The sequence below is a fragment of the Abrus precatorius genome, unplaced genomic scaffold (assembly GCF_003935025.1).
Source record: "Abrus precatorius isolate BTA unplaced genomic scaffold, Abrus_2018 Scaffold11, whole genome shotgun sequence".
NCBI lineage: Eukaryota > Viridiplantae > Streptophyta > Magnoliopsida > Fabales > Fabaceae > Abrus > Abrus precatorius.
The window spans coordinates 3,406,592-3,425,812 of record NW_020874303.1 but is presented as its reverse complement, the minus strand read 5'-3'; the positions used below and the strand labels follow the sequence as shown (position 1 = coordinate 3,425,812).

The 19,221-nt window shown below is 27.1% G+C and overlaps 3 protein-coding genes across 3 annotated transcripts; all 3 read left to right on the top strand.

Annotated features, from left to right (window-relative positions):
- Window positions 1–422: 422 nt before the first annotated feature.
- LOC113856062 (cytochrome P450 71D9-like) lies at window positions 423–2,956 on the top strand. Its single transcript, XM_027487691.1, has 2 exons — window positions 423–1,304; window positions 2,345–2,956. Exons 1-2 carry the CDS (start codon window positions 423–425, stop codon window positions 2,954–2,956), a joined length of 1,494 nt encoding a protein of 497 aa, XP_027343492.1.
- A 2,448-nt stretch (window positions 2,957–5,404) lies between these two features.
- Window positions 5,405–7,796, top strand: LOC113854812 (cytochrome P450 71D9-like). Its single transcript, XM_027486050.1, has 2 exons — window positions 5,405–6,357; window positions 7,087–7,796. The coding sequence occupies exons 1-2, from the start codon at window positions 5,452–5,454 to the stop codon at window positions 7,705–7,707; spliced, it is 1,527 nt and encodes a 508-aa protein (XP_027341851.1). The 5' UTR covers window positions 5,405–5,451; the 3' UTR covers window positions 7,708–7,796.
- Window positions 7,797–15,341: 7,545 nt separating this feature from the next.
- On the top strand, window positions 15,342–18,480 carry LOC113856069 (cytochrome P450 71D9-like). Its single transcript, XM_027487704.1, has 2 exons — window positions 15,342–16,262; window positions 17,608–18,480. Exons 1-2 carry the CDS (start codon window positions 15,387–15,389, stop codon window positions 18,217–18,219), a joined length of 1,488 nt encoding a protein of 495 aa, XP_027343505.1. The 5' UTR covers window positions 15,342–15,386; the 3' UTR covers window positions 18,220–18,480.
- The last annotated feature ends 741 nt before the right edge of the window (window positions 18,481–19,221 follow it).

Genomic DNA, 19,221 nt, shown 5'->3' with positions numbered 1-19,221 from the left:
TGTAAGAGGGACATAAAAGTGTGAGGGGTATCATGTGTAGTTGTACTCTGTAATTTGTCCAATTATTACGAAGCTTATAGTTTCATATAATATATGTGAAGGATTGCTCTAAAATTTAATGATTTCCACAAGTTGTGCAAGTTTTTAAGCCACCTGATTTTGCTTTGGAGTTTTTAACAATTAATGTTTGTTACATAATGTATCAGCGCAACCACTATCTTATATATAGAAATATATATATCTGTTTTTAGCTTTTGTCTATGTTAACATCCTGGACTATTTTGAACTTTGTGTTGCATTCATCAAATACATCATCAAATGCACAATAATGGATGGTGAGGGTTCTATAATCTATTTATTAGATTACCAAACTAGAGTTTCATCAGGAAACTGAAAACCTTGACATAAGTTCTGCTTCCACCATGGATCTTCAAATCCTCTACTTTACATCCATTTTATCCATTTTCATTTTTTTGCTTATGGCACACAAAATAATGACAAAGAAATCTACCTCAACTCCAAATTTACCACCAGGGCCATGGAAGCTACCTATCATAGGGAACATACACAACCTTGTTGGCTCACTTCCACATCATAGGCTAAGAGATTTATCAGCAAAATATGGACCCTTGATGCATCTGAAGCTTGGAGAGGTTTCTACTATAGTGGTTTCATCTCCTGAGTATGCTAAAGAAGTGTTGAAAACCCATGATCTTATTTTCGCATCAAGGCCTCCTATCCTAGCTTCAAAGATAATGAGTTATGATTCTCTTGGAATGGCTTTTGCACCTTATGGTGATTATTGGAGACAGTTAAGGAAGATTTGTACATTGGAGCTATTAAGCTCAAAACGTGTACAATCTTTCCAACCAATTAGAGAGGAAGAGCTCACTAATCTCATCAAAAGGATTGCTTCAAAAGAAGGGTCATCTATTAATCTCACCAAAGAAGTGTACACAACAATATCTACAATCATTTCAAGGACAGCACTTGGTAACAAGTGTAGGGACCATAAAAAATTCATATCAGCAGTAAGGGAAGCCACAGAGGTTGCTGGAGGCTTTGACTTGGGAGATTTGTACCCTTCTTTTGAATGGCTTCAACACATCTCTGGGTTGAAGCCTAAGCTTGAGAAGTATCATCAACAAACCGATCGGATTATGCAAAACATCATTCATGAGCATAGAGAGGCCAAGTCAAATGCCAAAGAAGGCCATGATGAAGAAGTGGAGGATGATGTTGTAGATGTGCTCATGAAGCAAGAGTTTGGTTTAAGTGATAATAGTATCAAGGCTGTGATTTTGGTAAGCATATTGAGATATTTCACCAATGTTATTAGCACAGTAGAAAAGTTTTTAACAATTTATATCTTCCCTATGGTAAACCAGTAACTTGTGATTTCCTTACTTTTTAATAACTTGCTACTATTTTCTGATAACTTCTGATATGGATGTTAACTTCTAGATAAACATAGAAAAAGTGTAAAATTTGCATACTTCTAGAGTAAGCAAATAGTATCTACACTAATTTTTTTAACTCAATTTCTTCTTTCTCAAATACGAATATCAAATATTTTAAAAACTCTTTTTCTCTACTCAATATTACTTTTAGCAATTCAAAATAAATTCTGGTACTATTAGTTGACCCAAGACACTATGCATCCATTTACTTGGCACATAATAAGTGATTTTCAACTTTCAAAGCACAAATTTTTGTACGATGTTGTGGTATATATACAGGTTTGAAACCTCTAATTTACTATAATTCCTCAGTTTCTCGTTTTATTAGATTAATTTGTTGCCCTTTTGTGTATTATGATATTATCTATGGTTCATTTGATTTTCTTGAGTATTCTTCCAAAATTAGTTAGCAGTTAAAATGAATATCGATATTCCTTCAAACGTTTCCTATAAATTTTAGATAAAATGTTTAATAGTTGCCTTAAATAATGTGTGTTATTCAGTACCCATATGGCTGTTTCTTTCATTTCTAATTTCTGTAGTAAGAATTTCACTTTAACTTGTTGCCTAAAAAATTGCAACAGGGTATTTTAAACAATCTAGTCTTTGTTATATTGGGTACCATCTACCCAGTCTCATAACTGTATTTCAGATCTATTTGGTGGATAAAATAAGAAAATAGGATATGATATATGTTCTTATTTTATCTAATTTCTAGTGTTGGTTAATGTATTTGTTTAACCAACAAGATATAATGAGTCTATTTTACTTGTATTCCATCATCATCCAACTTCCATATCTTGTCCTTCCCTATCATATTTTGCTCACCCAAGTCCTTAAGTGTCTATGAAACAATTAATTAACATGATGTCACTGTTTTGAAGGATATATATGGAGGTGGAACTGAGACATCATCTACTACCATAACATGGGCAATGGCAGAGATGATGAAAAATCCAAGAGTAATGAAGAAGGTACAAGATGAGGTAAGAGAAGTATTTGATAAAGAAGGACAACCCAATGAAAGTGACATGGAGAATCTAAAATATTTGAAATGTGTTGTGAAAGAGACATTAAGATTACACCCTCCAGGTGCTCTTTTGCTTCCAAGAGAGTGTGGACAAGCTTGTGAGATCAATGGATATCATATACCTATGAAAAGCAAGGTCATAATCAATGCTTGGGCAATTGGAAGAGATCCAAATCATTGGACAGAGGCTGAGAAGTTTTATCCTGAGAGGTTCATAGAAAATTCTATTGACTACAAAGGCAATAATTTTGAGTACATTCCATTTGGTGGTGGAAGAAGAATATGCCCTGGCCTAACATTTGGCTTAACCAATGTTGAGTTTCCACTAGCATTGTTGATGTATCATTTTGATTGGAAACTTCCCAATGGAATGAAGAATGAGAATTTGGATATGACTGAGGTTTTTGGGATATCAGTTTGTCGAAAGGATGATCTATACTTGATTCCTATCACTTTTCATCCTTAGGAACACATGCTCTATAAAATATTAGAGGGGAGAAAAATAAGAAAGCTAGAGCTATGAATATAGAAACTTGTTGTCAATTGTAGATTTGTAATGAGAATGGTTCATCCTTTTTTTACTTAGTTTAATCCTTGGCCAACACATGCAAAATTATATTATTCAATTAATGCACTACTTATTCATAGATGGCTTTTAAGAGGGTGGTCTTGATATTTTTAACCTCAACGAATTTTTGTATAAGTAGACCAAGTTGATTGATTTAAAATGAAAAAAAAAATTCCATTCATTTTTCCTTCAAATACACATTTAAATACAATCAATACTTCATCAACATACTATATTTTAATAAATAATATATTATTAAAATATAAATAGATAATCACTATTTAATTACATATCTATCAATTTTAAAATTGTATAAAATTTTATACAAGTGATTTTCGTAAAATACTACAAAAATTAACTGTTGAATAGATAAAATTTACTTTTCATAAAACATCGTCAGAGGTCTCATTTTACTAAATCAGTTTCTAGACTTTTAATGTATTTTGACATTTTTATTACCTTAGAATTTCTTATAACATGAAAATATTATATGTGAAATTTTTTTAAATTATATAATTTATAAATAAGAGAAACGAAAAACTATGAATGTTATGAGAATATATATTTTGTATTCTCTTTATAATAATTTATTAAAGACGAAATTAGTAATTTAGCTTTTTTATTTTATTTGAATATTCAGATTTTATCTTTTATTTTATTTTAATTCTTTATTTTTTACTTTATTTTAATTCTCTAACTTTAGAATGTCAATTAAATAAATATTTTTACAATAAATTATGTTTAACCACCTCAATTGAACATAAGAAAAAATAATGATGACAATAATTTAGAAAAATAAAATTAATTTAAAAACAAGTAAAAATAAACCAAAATAAAAAAATAATTTAAAGATACTAATTTTAAATTTCCTACACATTTAATTATGTGGTGCATGAAGAGAAATGGCCGTGTCAAGTGACAAGATAACCTACTCAGAAGAGCCAACAAATGAGGGGTCTGTGAGATGGACAATTATTATCTTATTCTTATACGTTATCGTCACACTTTGTCTCATGCGTTGTTTTCTTTATTTTGAGTGTTAAATTCATGGAAGGAAGAATTTTAAAAAGGAAAAAGAAAAAATGTAAAATAAAAATATATTTAAAATTTTAATAGTTATTTATATTATTAGACCCCAAACACCAATTGTCCTGCATATAAATGCAAATGATGACCTAAGAATATTTAAAAATTTAATAGTTATTTTAGAAATTTATTTTTTTAGTTCTTATATTTTTTAAAAATTTTGTTTTAATCTTTATTTACTGTTAATATAACATAATAACATAATTAATTCAAATATTATCACATGTCAATTTTTTATTATGTGTAAACTAAAATTTATAGTTTTAAAATATGTAAACTAAAATAAAAAAACTTGAGCATATTTTGAATATATATATATATATATATATATATATATATATATATATAAGTCTGAATACTAAAGATGAAACTTTGATAAGGAATATTCTATTTGAAGAGAAAAAATTGAATATTTGTTTTAGATTTTATTAACTAATTTAAGAAAAAATATTATTTACAGTATATTCATCGTTTTATATAAATTTTTTTATGTGCATATTTATAAAATTAACTTTGATAAATTAGTTAATTTGATAATTTTATAAAAAAAAATTATTCTTTAGATGATCTTTCAAAGTAATGTCTAACTTTTAATTCTAAATAATTTATATATTTTTTTAATTTTTTCTTTAAAAAATGTAACTTTATCAAAAAGGATAACTCTTTTAAAAGAAAGGAAAAAAAGAGAGTAAAGAATACATGTGAGGAAAGATTTATATTATTGGAATTGTTTTTAGTATTTCATTTAGGATATATAGAAGTTGACTTTATAGATTGAATGTTGTATAATTCATTAGGACTTTAACAAGGTATGGGGTATATTCTCGAAGAGGAAGCGATAATGTTTTTTATTTAAAATTGTTGTTAACATATTTTCCAGTGGCTTATATTTGCAGTTCTCAACTACATGAAAGCGATTTTAATCATTTGAAATAGATGAGAAGGACACCAAATAGTGACTTCAAATTGACCCATTGCTGCTATCTTTTTCTTTTTTTAAATCGAATGCTGTGTCTTATAGTTTTGGAATGCTATGAAAAAGTCTTTCTCTTACAATTAAATTATTAATTTTTAATGTGTATTTTAAAAATATAATAACATGATAACATACTATCTAGTAATCTTATTACAATTACATAAACTATGTGAAAATCCCATCAATTCGACAAACAAAAATGAACTAAAGTACATATTTGATGTCACATTTTATTTTATTCTAAAATATAATTAAAATAAATGCCTACATTAGCCATGACTTTTAAGTTATAGAATCTGACATCTGATATGACAAATTTTCCTTCACAATCATGGAGTTGGGTACCCAGAGTATTCCCTCACCTGCAATCATAACCTTCTTCCTTTTCTTGTTCACAGTGTTTGCCATATTTTGGAGAACAAAAACCAAGCCTTCAAGCTCCAAGTTGCCACCAGGACCACCAAAACTTCCTCTCATAGGAAATTTGCACCAGCTTAGTGCAATGCCTCATCAAGGCCTAGCTAAATTATCACAACAATATGGTCCTCTCATGCACATTAAACTTGGTGGACTTTCTACAATAGTGGTGTCTTCTCCTGAAATGGCCAAAGAAATAATGAAGACACATGACATCATTTTTGCAAATAGGCCTTATCTTCTTGCTGCTGATGTTTTATCCTATGGTTCTAAGGGCATGAGCTTTTCCCCCTTAGGAAGTTATTGGAGGCAGATGAGAAAAATTTGCACCTTTGAGTTACTAACTCCAAAGCGTGTTGAATCATTTCAGTCAATTAGGCAAGAGGAGGCTTCAAATCTTGTTAAAGAGATATGTTTGAATGAAGGGTCATCAATTAATCTCACTAAGATGATATCTTCATTCTCCTATGGCTTCACATCACGTGTAGCCTTTGGAGGGAAATCTGAATATCAACAAGATTTCATTTCTGTTATGAAGGATGTTGTAAAAGTTGTTGCTGGTTTCTCCATAGCTGACTTGTATCCTTCTATTGAAGTGCTTCAAGTTTTGACAGGGTTAAGGTCCAAAGTTGTGAAACTACATCAAGAAATAGATAGGATTCTTGAGAAAATTGTCAGAGATCATAGGGAGACAAGTTCAGAAACTAAGGAAATCAATGAAAAAGCAGGTGAAGATCTAGTTGATGTCCTACTAAGGCTTCAGAAGCAGAACAACCTTGAGCATCCTCTATCTGACAGTGTTATCAAAGCAACCATTTTGGTTAGTGATTTGCAATTAAAAATCAAATAATTTCCAGAAGTAGCTCCAAATAGATATAGTCAGATGTAAATTAACTTATGTTGCCTTAGATGGTTATAACATTTTCTTTGTAACTGTTTGGTGCTTGCTGCAAGCAGAGGAAAAACATGATTCATATTTCATAGTACACTTGGATTTTGAATACAATTTGTTAGTTAACCATTAATTGACTTGAAAACTCCACTTTCAAGTCACTCTCACATACATTCAAAAGAAGAATGCTTAAATATATTTGAAATCATCATAAATATGATTAAATTTAGCTTTAGTCTTACCAAAAAAAAAAAAAATACAAGTTTGTTGATTCCAGTCCACAACAACTTTTTAAGATGTATCAAGCTATGCTACACTAGCGAGCATTCTAAGATGACAAGGTAATAGCATGAACCGCTTTTAGAAATTTTAAAATTTATGAGAGCCAAAAACAATTTTAGAGGACTAAAACCAAATTCAATCGTATTTACATGGACTAAACATAGTTTAGCCGAAGAAGAAAGTCATATAGAAGGGCTCAAGTAAAATCTGTCTATGATTCTTGAATTTGAAAAACAAAAGTTTGCCATGGAAATTACTTGATAGGAAAATGAATCCTTTGATCAGTTAGAGTTGTAAATTGTCATAAGATATACTAGTTCAGTAGTGCTGCAAAAATATTGTTGGCAATTATGTTCACGATAGCATTTCTTTCAGGATATCTTCAGTGCTGGAAGTGGTACTTCAGCTAAAACCATAGAGTGGGCAATGTCAGAACTTGTAAAAAACCCAAGTGTGATGGAAAGAGCACGAGCTGAAGTAAGAAGGGTCTTTGACGGAAAAGGGCATGTAGAAGAAGCCAACCTCCGTGAACTGAAGTACTTAAAATCAGTAATCAAAGAAACTATGCGTCTACATATTCCTGTTCCATTATTACTACCAAGGGAATGTAGTGAGAAATGTGAAATTAATGGGTATGAAATACCAGCTAAGACTAAGGTCATTGTTAATGCTTGGGCTATTGGTAGGGATCCACACTATTGGAATGAAGCAGAGAAATTTTATCCAGAAAGGTTCCTTGATAGCTCAATTGATTACAAAGGTGCAGATTTTCAGTTTATTCCATTTGGTGCTGGAAGAAGGATGTGTCCTGGCACTACATTTGGCATTGCTAATGTTGAACTCTTACTAGCAAATTTGCTTTTTCATTTTGATTGGAATATGCCTAATGGTAATAATCCTGAGGAACTTGACATGAGTGAATCATTTGGCTTGTCTGTTAGAAGAAAAAATGATTTGTACTTGATTCCTAATATGTATCACTCATCTACTTATTAAAGCCAGTGCATACACTCTTTTTTATGCTCTAATTCAGTAGGCGTTACTACTTTTGGGTAAACCTTGACTACATGCTGAAAGGTACAATGAAAATAATGGGAATAAGTGCAAATAAAGTCATTTTTTTATTTTTATTTTTCACTTTTTATTTATGGGTTGTATGTTCACTAATAAGTCATTTGCACCCTGTTTGCTGTTGTTGAGTTTTAACAATAATATAGAAAAGATGCATATTATTAACATATTTTACTACTGCACTTTTTATCATTAGTTAAGATTTGTTAAAAATTATTTTAAAAAACATATGGATTTTATTTTTAGTTTAATAATTTTTATTTTATTTATATAAATTTTAACTAATATTTAGAGTTGGCAAAATAGACTATTAGTTCATTCGGATCAATTTATTGTGGGCAACAAGCTTTAGCATATTAAAAAAATGTTAAATCTAATTCAAGCTTAATTGTATCAGATTAAAAAAGACTTAAAAGTTAATCTCTACATTTTCTGGGATGAGTTCTAGTTAACCTAGTTAAATAAGTTTATTTTAACAACTTTACTAATAAATAAAAATATATTAAAAAATATGCTAACTATGTGTTGCGAATATTCTTCAGTAAAAAAAAATTACTTATATGCCTTAAAATTTGAAACTTTAAGCAAATACTTGTGTGCAGAAGGCTTTTGACTTGAGCGGCTTGGGGAGAAAAAGTTGGGTAACCTGATATTTTCACACGCTTTCACAGGAGTGTGAAATAATTGTTGGAAAAAAAAGAGAATAAAAGAAGAAAGAAAAAGTAAAGATGTAATGAATGATATGATAAAAATATAGAAAAAATCGATATGAATAAAATGCAAGAGAAAATAATTATAAATATATGATATTATAAAATGTTATTCCTTGCTATTACTTTTTCAATCCTTGTTTTTAGTTTAAAGAAATTAATTTAAATTAGTATATGTGATATGAAAATAAAAGTGAAGGCAAAATTATTTTTCAATCATACAAAATACCTAAAAATGTGATAAAGAGATTTATTTCCATTTTGAGTGATTTTTCAGTTGATTTTACATTGCCATCTTTTTTATTTTGTGAATTTGGTCTATGCTTTCTTTTAATTGTTTTCAATAGAAGCACTTACTAATATTTGCAATTATACATTTATGTAAATGTAAGTTAAATGATGATTGTCAACCTCTTAAGAGGTTTATTTATTTTAAATAAACATAGATATAAAAAGACCAAAAAATAATATAGAATTAATAATGTAATTTAAAAAATATAGAAAAATTAGTGTAAAAGGAAGCTTAAAATTTTTGACTATATAAATATATTAATGTTGTAATTAGAATAGTTTGATATCCGTACCAAATCTGGCAACATACCTGACTTACCTTCAGCCTAGCAAAAGCAGGGTGGGGTTGGAGTGCACAAGTTCGGCTAAAATTTTATACCATATTTTATATTATATATAATATTTATATTTTATTTTTAATATATTATTAATTAATTATGAAATAGTGTAGATACGATTGTTAAATAAATTTTTATTAGATTAAAAAATGTTTAATAAGGTGATAATTTATGATTTTTTTATGAGTAAAAAAAAGTAATTACACAATAAAATAATAGAAGTTTAATATTTTTTTAAATCCCTTAAACTTATAGGATTATTTGTTTTAAGATTTTTAATTTTTTTAATTGCATAATTTTAGTGTTATTTTTTTATTAGACTAATTTTAAATTTTCATATGGTTGTGATCCAACTTTGAATACCTCTTCTCCTCTTAATAAAAGCTCTCTCACATAAAGCTTGTGAAATGGCCCAACTTCATGGCACTCTCATAAACAAGAAAAATGGTGTCCACACTGAGTTCAAAGCTGCATTAGTTCCTCCTCGAGTTTGACCCGTTCGATCACTTATGACAACATGATTTAAATTTTTTTAAAAATATAAAATTAATTTTAATTTATAAAAGAAAAATTATTTAAAAATAAAAAATTATAATTTAATTAAATTTAACTATTTAATAAAATAGGTTATTATATAATTTAATTTTTAAATAAACTTAATAATGCATGAAGATAATATTTACATACAAATTTTTTTACAATTTATTATGTACAAAAGCCAAATGTTAATATTATTAATTGATATATTTAATTTAGTTAATAAATTAATTATTTAATAATTAAAAATAATATTATTTAAAAGAAGATATTTACATTAATCAATAAAATAATATTTAATTAATTTAAAATGAATGATAAATTATTGTATCAATAAAACATTAATTGTTTGATAATTAAAATAAAAATATTTAAAAGAATATATTATAAAAAATAAAATATTTCATTAATTAAAAATAAATTATTATTTAATTTAAAATTTTATATTACAATGAAATCAATAGCAATGTTAATATATATTTTTAGAAATATTTGTCAAGTTAGTTTAGTTGAGATCAAAATATTATTTTTTTAAGAAAATTTTAAAATGATAAAAAATTGTGTTGTATAATATATCAATTAAAATAGTATAAAAGTTTTTTATTACGTGTAAGGTAGAAATATAATTATTTTTTTCATATAAAAAAAATATGAGAATGTTTGAATGTTGAACGTTGAATGATTGCATTTTTTTGACCCATTCAATTTGATGTTTGAAAGTTGAATGATTCTCGGCAAAGCTTCGGTAACCTCAATCAGACACCACCGCCAGTCACATGCAGACGTAGACGTTTTTTTTTTTTTTTTTTTTAAATAAATGTCAAAAGTAGTTTATAAAAAAAATAGTAAATTAATTTACTAAAACGATAATATTTAAAAAGGATAAATCGCTAAAATAATATTTTGAAATATATTAATATTGATATTGATATCATCAAAATCTTTCATTAAAAAAAATCATAATCTAATAGCGAAGTTGTTTTAATGGATGGATAAGAATATATTTTAAAATATATTTATTAAATATTTAAAATTACTATAAAACTATACATTTAATATTTTTATAAATTTAAAATAATAAATATTTTAGTGTAATAAAATTTATCTTTAAATTTTTAACATGTATTCTTAAAAATACATTAAATATTAATTTAATTATATCTATTAAGTTTTAAAAAACTCAAACATTAAAATAAAATCATTTAATAAATATTTGATTAATTATTTATTTATTTATTTTTATGAACTTGGTTTTTGAATTTAACTTTTGAATTGGTGAAATTTAATTTATAAAAATTTTAATTAATTGATTTTTAAAAGTGCATTGTTTTACTAAATTAATTAGATATAATACTATATCCCTAAAGATAATTATTTATTTTGTCCTTCAACAATATTCGTGGGATCCTTCCATTAATTTAAGTTTGAAACACTAATTTTCAAACTAACTTTTCGTGGGATTCATTTTTGAAGGACCAATCATACGGCAAAAAGGATAAAAATTGAAAAAGAACTAAAATATTTCTTATTCATAATCTTAAAGCAGTAAATGATATTTTTTCAAAGATTAAAGTATCATCTTATTAGTTACAGAAACCAATTTGGTTCTTTATTCATTACTTTTCTAGAAACGTTAGAAATTTCAAAATAAAATTTTGAGATTTAACCAATTTAACTTTGAAACTTATTTCATCTTAGTCATTTAATTCAAAGGTAATGGAAGTATATTGAAATAGTTTATGTAGTTAAGAAATAATTAAACTAAATTATAAATGAAAAGTGCATAATTATAAAAGAAATGTTTAAATAGTTTTTATATTGTTCCTCAACATATTATAATGCCTAAAAATAGTTTGAATATGTTCTTTTATAACTAAATTTATTTATTTTAATAATTTTTATTTTTATTGTCATCCAAATTAAAAAGTTTTATTGAGTACTCCATCCTAACTTAAACCTTATGCGTTAGAGGACCAGTAACCATATTTTAATCTTCTAAAACATTACAATTTTTTTAGTTCTTTATTTTTAATTGTATTAGTTTTGCTTGTCAAAAGTATAAACATTATAATACAATAATATATATATATATATATATATATATATACACTTTTATTAGTTTTTACGTTATTTTTCTTCATATATCTTTCATTATTATTTTTATCTTTCGCCAAAGTTATATTTAACGCAATTAGCTTTTATAAAATAATTAAAAGTAAAAAAAACACTTTTTTTTTTCTTCTTCTAATAAAAACTATAAGTTGAAGTTAAAATTGTTAAACTATCTTATGAAAATGTGAAATGACATGAAACATATGTCTGCATGATATGTAAATTTTTTTTTAATAAAATATGACTATATTTTCAGATAAATAAATTTTAAAAAATAATAAAATATTAAATCATAAATAAAACATGATTCATATCGTTAATTAATAAATATAAATCTATAATTAAATGAAATAAACTAAAGAGTGTTACATAAGAGATGTCTTTTCTCGTCAGAACTACCTGTCCAAGAATGAAAACGACGCCATGACACGGGTTGTGGGACCAATTGGCAAGTGAGAAGTATATGAGTCATGGTGGAATTGGACTTTTCTGCCACTTCCAACTCTTCATCTGCATCACACTTTTCTTCTTCTATCAGAGGAAAATTTGTTTCAACTCAAAAATACTGCTTTATTTTACATTTCTCATCATATAATAACTTTTTAATATAATCATATTATATTATTCGTTAATACAATAATATTTTTCTGAAAATCATTTGATCAAGAAGCAACTTTAGTCGCACTTCTCATCATCGTTTTTCCCATGTGCAAGACAAGCGTTTTTTTTTTAAATATATTAATTAATAAACGAACAAATAATATTTTTTATTAAAATCACGTTAAAGTATATTAAAAATATAAAAATAAGTGCACTCTCATATTTTAATAAATAATAAAAATCTGTAAATTAAGAAATTTAACAACTAAATAGTATTTTAGTAAAATATATAATCTCAACTTTTAAACTAAAATTTGTCCCAGAGTCAAAATTTGAAGACAGTACATTCTAAGATTATATACCTAAAGAGTGTATAATGTTGACTTTTTCATAATATTAATTGTAGAAGCCCGACAACAAAAGCTACAATTAAGTGATTGTTATGTAAAGAGGGAAAATTCGACGTTACCAACTTGATTTTGTTTTTCCTATTTCAAAATAAAATACAGTATATAACATTTCTCGTTTATATATATATATATATAACAGTTACGTGCTCAGTCGTATGCATGAGACAAAATGTGACGTAGGCTGAACTATATATATAAGAAACATTAAATGTATTATACTAATCTTTGAATTTTTCTTGAGATTGAAGTTTTTTGTTTTTTGTTTTAAAGATCCACTGAATAGCTTCTCAAAAGGGAATTAAGTACAAGATTAAAAAAAGGATTAAATAACTTCAATTTTATTTTCTTCTTTTCTTTGCTTTTAATTTAATTCTGTTTTTTAATTTTAGTTGCTAGCTTTTTTCTCTTTCTAATTTAGTTTTAATGTCTTCTATAACGCGTAAATATAGATAGAAACTGAAAAAAAAAAAAAAGGACTAAAGACAATAAACAATGATTAAAAGACAGAAAAAGCAAAGAGTACCGGCATTTCAATTTTAAGGCTTTTGTATGGTTTTCTTTAATTATAAAAATATGAATTTTTTTATAAAACTATATAAATATATATTTTTTTTAAAAAACTACATGTCAGCTATAATTTTTGGTTAAAAATCGTCGCTAACATATTTTAGGACTTTTCAAATATTTTATTATTATTTAAAAATCGATGCGGGTGAATTTTAAATTTTTTACCTTTTAATATTTTTAAAAAAATTATGATTGATGATTTTTAATATTTTATTTATTATTTTTAAATTTTTGAATTTACACTAAAAATTGTTATTGATAATTTTTAAATTTTATATTTTTTGTGTTTTTCAAAAATATCGTATTTTAATATATATATATATATATATATATATATATATATATTATTTCTTTTTTAATGGAACGCTGTCTTTTGTAATTTTGAACTACTTCCTTACTTTTAACGCCCCTATCTTCTCGGCCCCTTGGCCCTTCCCTAGAACACAACGCTCATAATGAATCATCTCATGGACGATCATTAATTAAAATTTAAAAGTTATGCGAATTTTTAATTAATGTTCCTTATTTTTTTATTTTTAATTCATAATTTTTCAAAAATTTATTGTTTTCCATTTTTTTCACTGATGTGACATATTAAAAATATATTAATATTTTCATAATCACATCATCATTAAATATAAAAATATTTAATTTAGAAAAATTAAGAATTAAAGTCAAAAGAGATTTAAATCAAAACCTCGCAAAAATATAGAGATAAAAACATATATGTAAGCTAACTAAAAATAAAAAATTTTATAAAAATTTTAAAAACAATTACTACATGCTAATGCTATAGTCTTATTTAAATTACTTCAACTATCTCGTGGTTACTAAGAAAAATTCTCTATTGAAAATGATGCAATTTAAAACTTAAAACCTAACCTACCTCATGAGCTTCATTACAAATAAATTGACCAAACTTAAAATACATTATTTTAACTAGTCTGGTTAATTAGGCTTGCAAAGTATGTGCTATAAAGTGAATATATAAAAGAATGATCTTCCTATATAGATATAAGTTTAAAAAATTTTATATTTAATCTAAATTTTTTATTTAACTTATATTTATCGAGATATAATTTATTATTTACTAATATAAATTAAATAAAAAATTTAGATAAATATAAAAAATTTTAAATTTACATTCATATACAAAATTTTACCCTACACCCTCTGTACATAATTTTCTCGAAAGATAGGGATAAAAAAATTGGGGTGATGCTGCGATCATGAATACGTTGAACTGTTTTAAGTGAATAAACTACATTCTCAAAGCAAAAGTTTCAAATCAAGTTATGACTAAGACAAGTTTTAATGTTTTACGATTCCATTAACAAGACGTCATCAATTCACGCTAATCCTAAGCAGCCATTGACCCAAATGCTGGAAATGCACATTCAATTATCACGACGATCTATAAGAATCCCTGAGTTAGTGTATTGTATTAAACTTAAGTACAATATTTAAGTGATTTTAATATCATTATTCAATTAAAATCCAAATATTATCCTGTTAATCAACATTGACTTTGAATATTGAGCTTTACTATGCATATTATTAAAATAAAATCTTAATTTTAATAATATTAAAAATACATTCAGCATTATACATAAGTTTTGACATATTTTATTAGCCATTTTTTTCGGTACGTTATTAGCTATTTAATATGGCTAAGAAATTTTGAAAACAGATTTATTCGGTTTCTTAAAATATTATTTTTCAATGTTTATTTTTGAAGAATATGGCACCTTTTTTTCATTGTGTATAGTATATTGTGTTTAAAGATTTATAAATGAAATAATGAAATATAAAATGTTGCATCCTAAAACCGTTGCTTTTCCCTATGCTGACCAGCAATCCATTCTGAACTGCTGTTGTATTAATAAAATGTAATGTATGTTGAAATAAGGAGATTAATTAACAATATTCAATGACGGACTATGAAGGTTACACACTCTATATATTAGAGTTGCAAACAAAGTATCCCCAACACTAAACTAGACAAAGAGAAGCTTTTTGATCCAAGTGTTATTTTCCCAATGGATTTTCAAATTCTCTATTTAACATCCATTTTCATTTGTATGCTTATGGCATACAAGATGTTAACCAAGAAATCTCACTCAACTCTAAATTTACCACCAGGGCCATGGCAATTACCCATCATAGGGAACATACACAACCTTCTTGGCTCATCACTTCCTCATCATCAACTAAGAGATTTAGCAGCAAAATATGGACCCTTGATGCATCTCAAGCTTGGAGAGGTTTCTACCATTGTGGTTTCATCATCAGAATATGCTAGGGAGGTGATGAAAACCCATGATCTTTTATTTGCATCAAGGCCTAATATTCTTGCTACAAAGATATTAAATTATGATAGTAAGGGTATAGCTTTTACACCCTATGCTGATTATTGGAGACAGCTAAGGAAGATGTTTACATCGGAGCTATTAGGTTCAAAGCGTGTCCAATCTTTTCAACCAATCAGAGAGGAAGTGCTCAATAATTTCATCAAACGAATTGCTTCAGAAGAAGGATCACCCATCAATCTTTCCAAAGAAGTGATGTCAACAATATTTGCTCTCACTTCAAGGACATCACTTGGCAGCAAGTGTAGGCACCATCAAGAACTAGTATCAACAGTAGAAGATGGCACAGAGGTTGCTGGAGGTTTCGACTTGGGAGATTTGTACCCTTCTGCCGAGTGGATTCAAAACATCTCTGGACTGAGGCCTAAGCTTGAGAAGTTGCATAAAAGAACTGACAACATACTGCAAAACATCCTCGATGAGCATAGAGAGTATAAATCAAGTGCCACACAAGATCAAGGTGAAGAAGTGCAGGAAATTCTCTTAGATGTGCTCATGAAGGAGGAATTTGGCTTAAGTGACGAAAGTATCAAGGCTGTGATCTGGGTAAGCTGCATGTTGATATTTTCCACTATTTTTATTTTTCATGGCAGAAAAATGATGAAAAATACTTGCATGTTCCCTTTTGGTAAACTAGTAACATACCTATAGTTATGTTCCCTTTGGTAAACTATAAAGTAACTTACCTAGTTAATTACCTTGCTATTGAGTTGTGATAGTTTTTTAAATGTGAGTTTACTTCAATACCGATTAAAAAAAATTATCAACACAAAAATGTAAAATATTAAAACAAATTAAGCATAAATTACTCTTTTGACAGTGATCCAGAAAGAGTAAAATTCACACTTGTATAATAGAAAAATAATATTTGGACAACTTCAGTTTCTCCAAGGCACTTCCTTAAATGAGTGTAAGAAAAAAATTAAAAACTTTCCTTTTTCAATACTTGATACTATTCTTGCTACGCAATTCCAAATAAGTTAGGTGACCGTGTATACCATGCATCTTTTTAAAATTTAGCATAAAACAATTAAAGCATAATTACATCTTTTAAATTTGGCATAAAATAATTAAAACATAAATATATTTTCAACTTGCAAATCAAAAAGCCGTTTACGCTTTTGTCTTGTTCGGATTTAAACCTATATATTTTTCTTAAATGTTTTGTGCTGGTGTGTTGGACTAATTCCTTATACTTATACTAGTATATTCTGCTTTTAATTGAGTTTGATTTTCAAGCGTTTCCTCCAAAATTTGCTATAACATTCAAAACGATTTTATTATTCAAATAGTAAAAAAATTTCACCACATGTAAAACATGATTTGCTTCTTCCATAATAAGAATATTTTAAAATGAAAAGTGAAAATATATTAACTGTTGATTTATTTACAAAGTATTTTAATTAAATTAACACTAGATATAATCTTACTTTATACACATCTTCTTACTTTAAAACAGTTAAATTTTACAATACTATATATAATTACTTCTATTTCTCACTAACAGTCCATCTTTTCTATATGCATACTTCTCATTAAAACACTAGAAAAATAAACGGACAACTAAAGTCGTCCAACAAAGTTAATCAAAAACATATTATTAAATTTAGATACATGTTTAAGAGTTGCCCATCAAATAATTAATTTTTTTTTATAAAAGAAAAAACTCCTCTTCAGTACTTTGTGGGTTTCAGGACTCACAAAATGCATAGATTTTTCATGCTGCACCATCAAGTAACTAGAAAGACCAGATACTCATTTTTTTAATGGCTTCGGCACAGCATATCTACGTACCCATATGGCTGCTTCTTTCCTTTCATGTTATTGTAGCAAGTAAATCACTTGACCTAGTCTTTGAACTTAATTATAATTGGTCTCAATTATTTTGAAGGATATCTTTGGAGGTGGAAGTGATACATCATCTACAACCATAACATGGGCAATGACAGAGATGCTTAAAAATCCAAGAATAATGGAAAAGGTTCAAGCCGAGGTAAGAGAGGTATTTAGCAAAGGAGGAAAGCCAAATGAAAGTGGTATTGAGAATCTGAAATATTTAAAATGTGTTGTGAAAGAGACATTGAGATTACACCCTCCTGGTCCTCTTTTGCTTCCAAGGGAGTGTAGACAAGAATGTGAGATCAATGGGTATCACATACCTATCAAAAGCAAGGTCATAGTAAATGTTTGGGCAATTGGAAGAGATCCAAATAATTGGATTGACCCTGAGAGGTTTTATCCTGAGAGATTCATGGAAAGTTCTATTGACTACAGAGGCAATAATTTTGAGCTCCTCCCATTTGGTTCCGGAAGGAGAATGTGCCCAGGCCTCACCTTTGGCGTCCTCAATGTTGAGTATGCACTTGCTTTGTTGACTTATCATTTTGATTGGAAACTTCCCAGTGGAATGAAAAATGAAGATTTGAACCTGAGTGAGCATTTTGGAATAACAGTTAGGCGAAAAGATGATTTGTATTTGATTCCCAAAATTTATCATCCTTAACCTCCTTCACAAGCTTTACAGTGGTGCAATTGTTTGTAACCACATTGATTGTGTCATCAGTTAAGTGCTACAAGATGTAGCTTATGTATTATCGATAAAAATTCGTACAGTATATGTGAAACTTACTAGTTATCATTAAATATGTAAACTTTTCGTCAATGTATTTACGTCTCCCAGATCATAAATAGTTCTAGGAACACCACTGGATGTGCTATTTTGCTCAATATTCCCATATAATAATGAACTATATATTGTTGTCATTTATGTTTTCGTTCTTGATTGGAATTATTCCTATTGATATTTTCAACAATTTCTTCTTCCTGAATATTGCTATTATCATTATTCTATTACCCTCGCAAATCAATATTATGAAGAGTGCCACTTTTCCTTTGAGTTAATATACATTGAATGGAAGGATATATTGAGTTAAAGTAGAACATTAAGAAACTTATAAAAAGAAAAGATAAAAAATATTATAAATATAAAATTTAATTTTATATTTATTTATTACAACAATATATTGTTGTTTAGTGTACTGGAGCTTTAAGTTTTATCTAATAAAAAATTACAAAGTAATAGAATTATATTAGAATTTAATAGATGTAGGTAAGAAGTAGCAAGCCAAGTTAAATTTTGTGTGTTTATTATTGTTTTTTTATATGGGTACTTCTAGAAACAGAGAACACAAAAAAATCATTTTTAAATTTTATTTTATATTTTATCCTTTTAATCTCTGTTTTGTTATAGGTATTTCTATCGGTGTGATTGATAATTAGTAGCTGTGCCGTTGAAGAATTTAAGAAACGGTTTGGGTACAGTTTTGAGATATTTGGGGTGCATCCGCGGGTAGTTGCAATGAACGGTGATCGTGCGGGTGCGTGGCTCAGTGACAGCCTCGAGATACAAAGTAATAAAATATAATAATTCAAAAAATATCAATAATGATTTTTTAATATAAATGCGTATTTAAATATAAAATAGTCAAAATATAAAAAAAAAAGT

Coding starts and splice junctions, on each gene's coding strand:
- LOC113856062 (XM_027487691.1), top strand. CDS start 423: ATGGATCTTCAAATCCTCTACTTTACATCCATTTTATCCATTTTCATT. Junction 1,305..2,344: donor GTATCAAGGCTGTGATTTTG/GTAAGCATATTG, acceptor ACTGTTTTGAAG/GATATATATGGAGGTGGAAC.
- LOC113854812 (XM_027486050.1), top strand. CDS start 5,452: ATGGAGTTGGGTACCCAGAGTATTCCCTCACCTGCAATCATAACCTTC. Junction 6,358..7,086: donor TTATCAAAGCAACCATTTTG/GTTAGTGATTTG, acceptor CATTTCTTTCAG/GATATCTTCAGTGCTGGAAG.
- LOC113856069 (XM_027487704.1), top strand. CDS start 15,387: ATGGATTTTCAAATTCTCTATTTAACATCCATTTTCATTTGTATGCTT. Junction 16,263..17,607: donor GTATCAAGGCTGTGATCTGG/GTAAGCTGCATG, acceptor ATTATTTTGAAG/GATATCTTTGGAGGTGGAAG.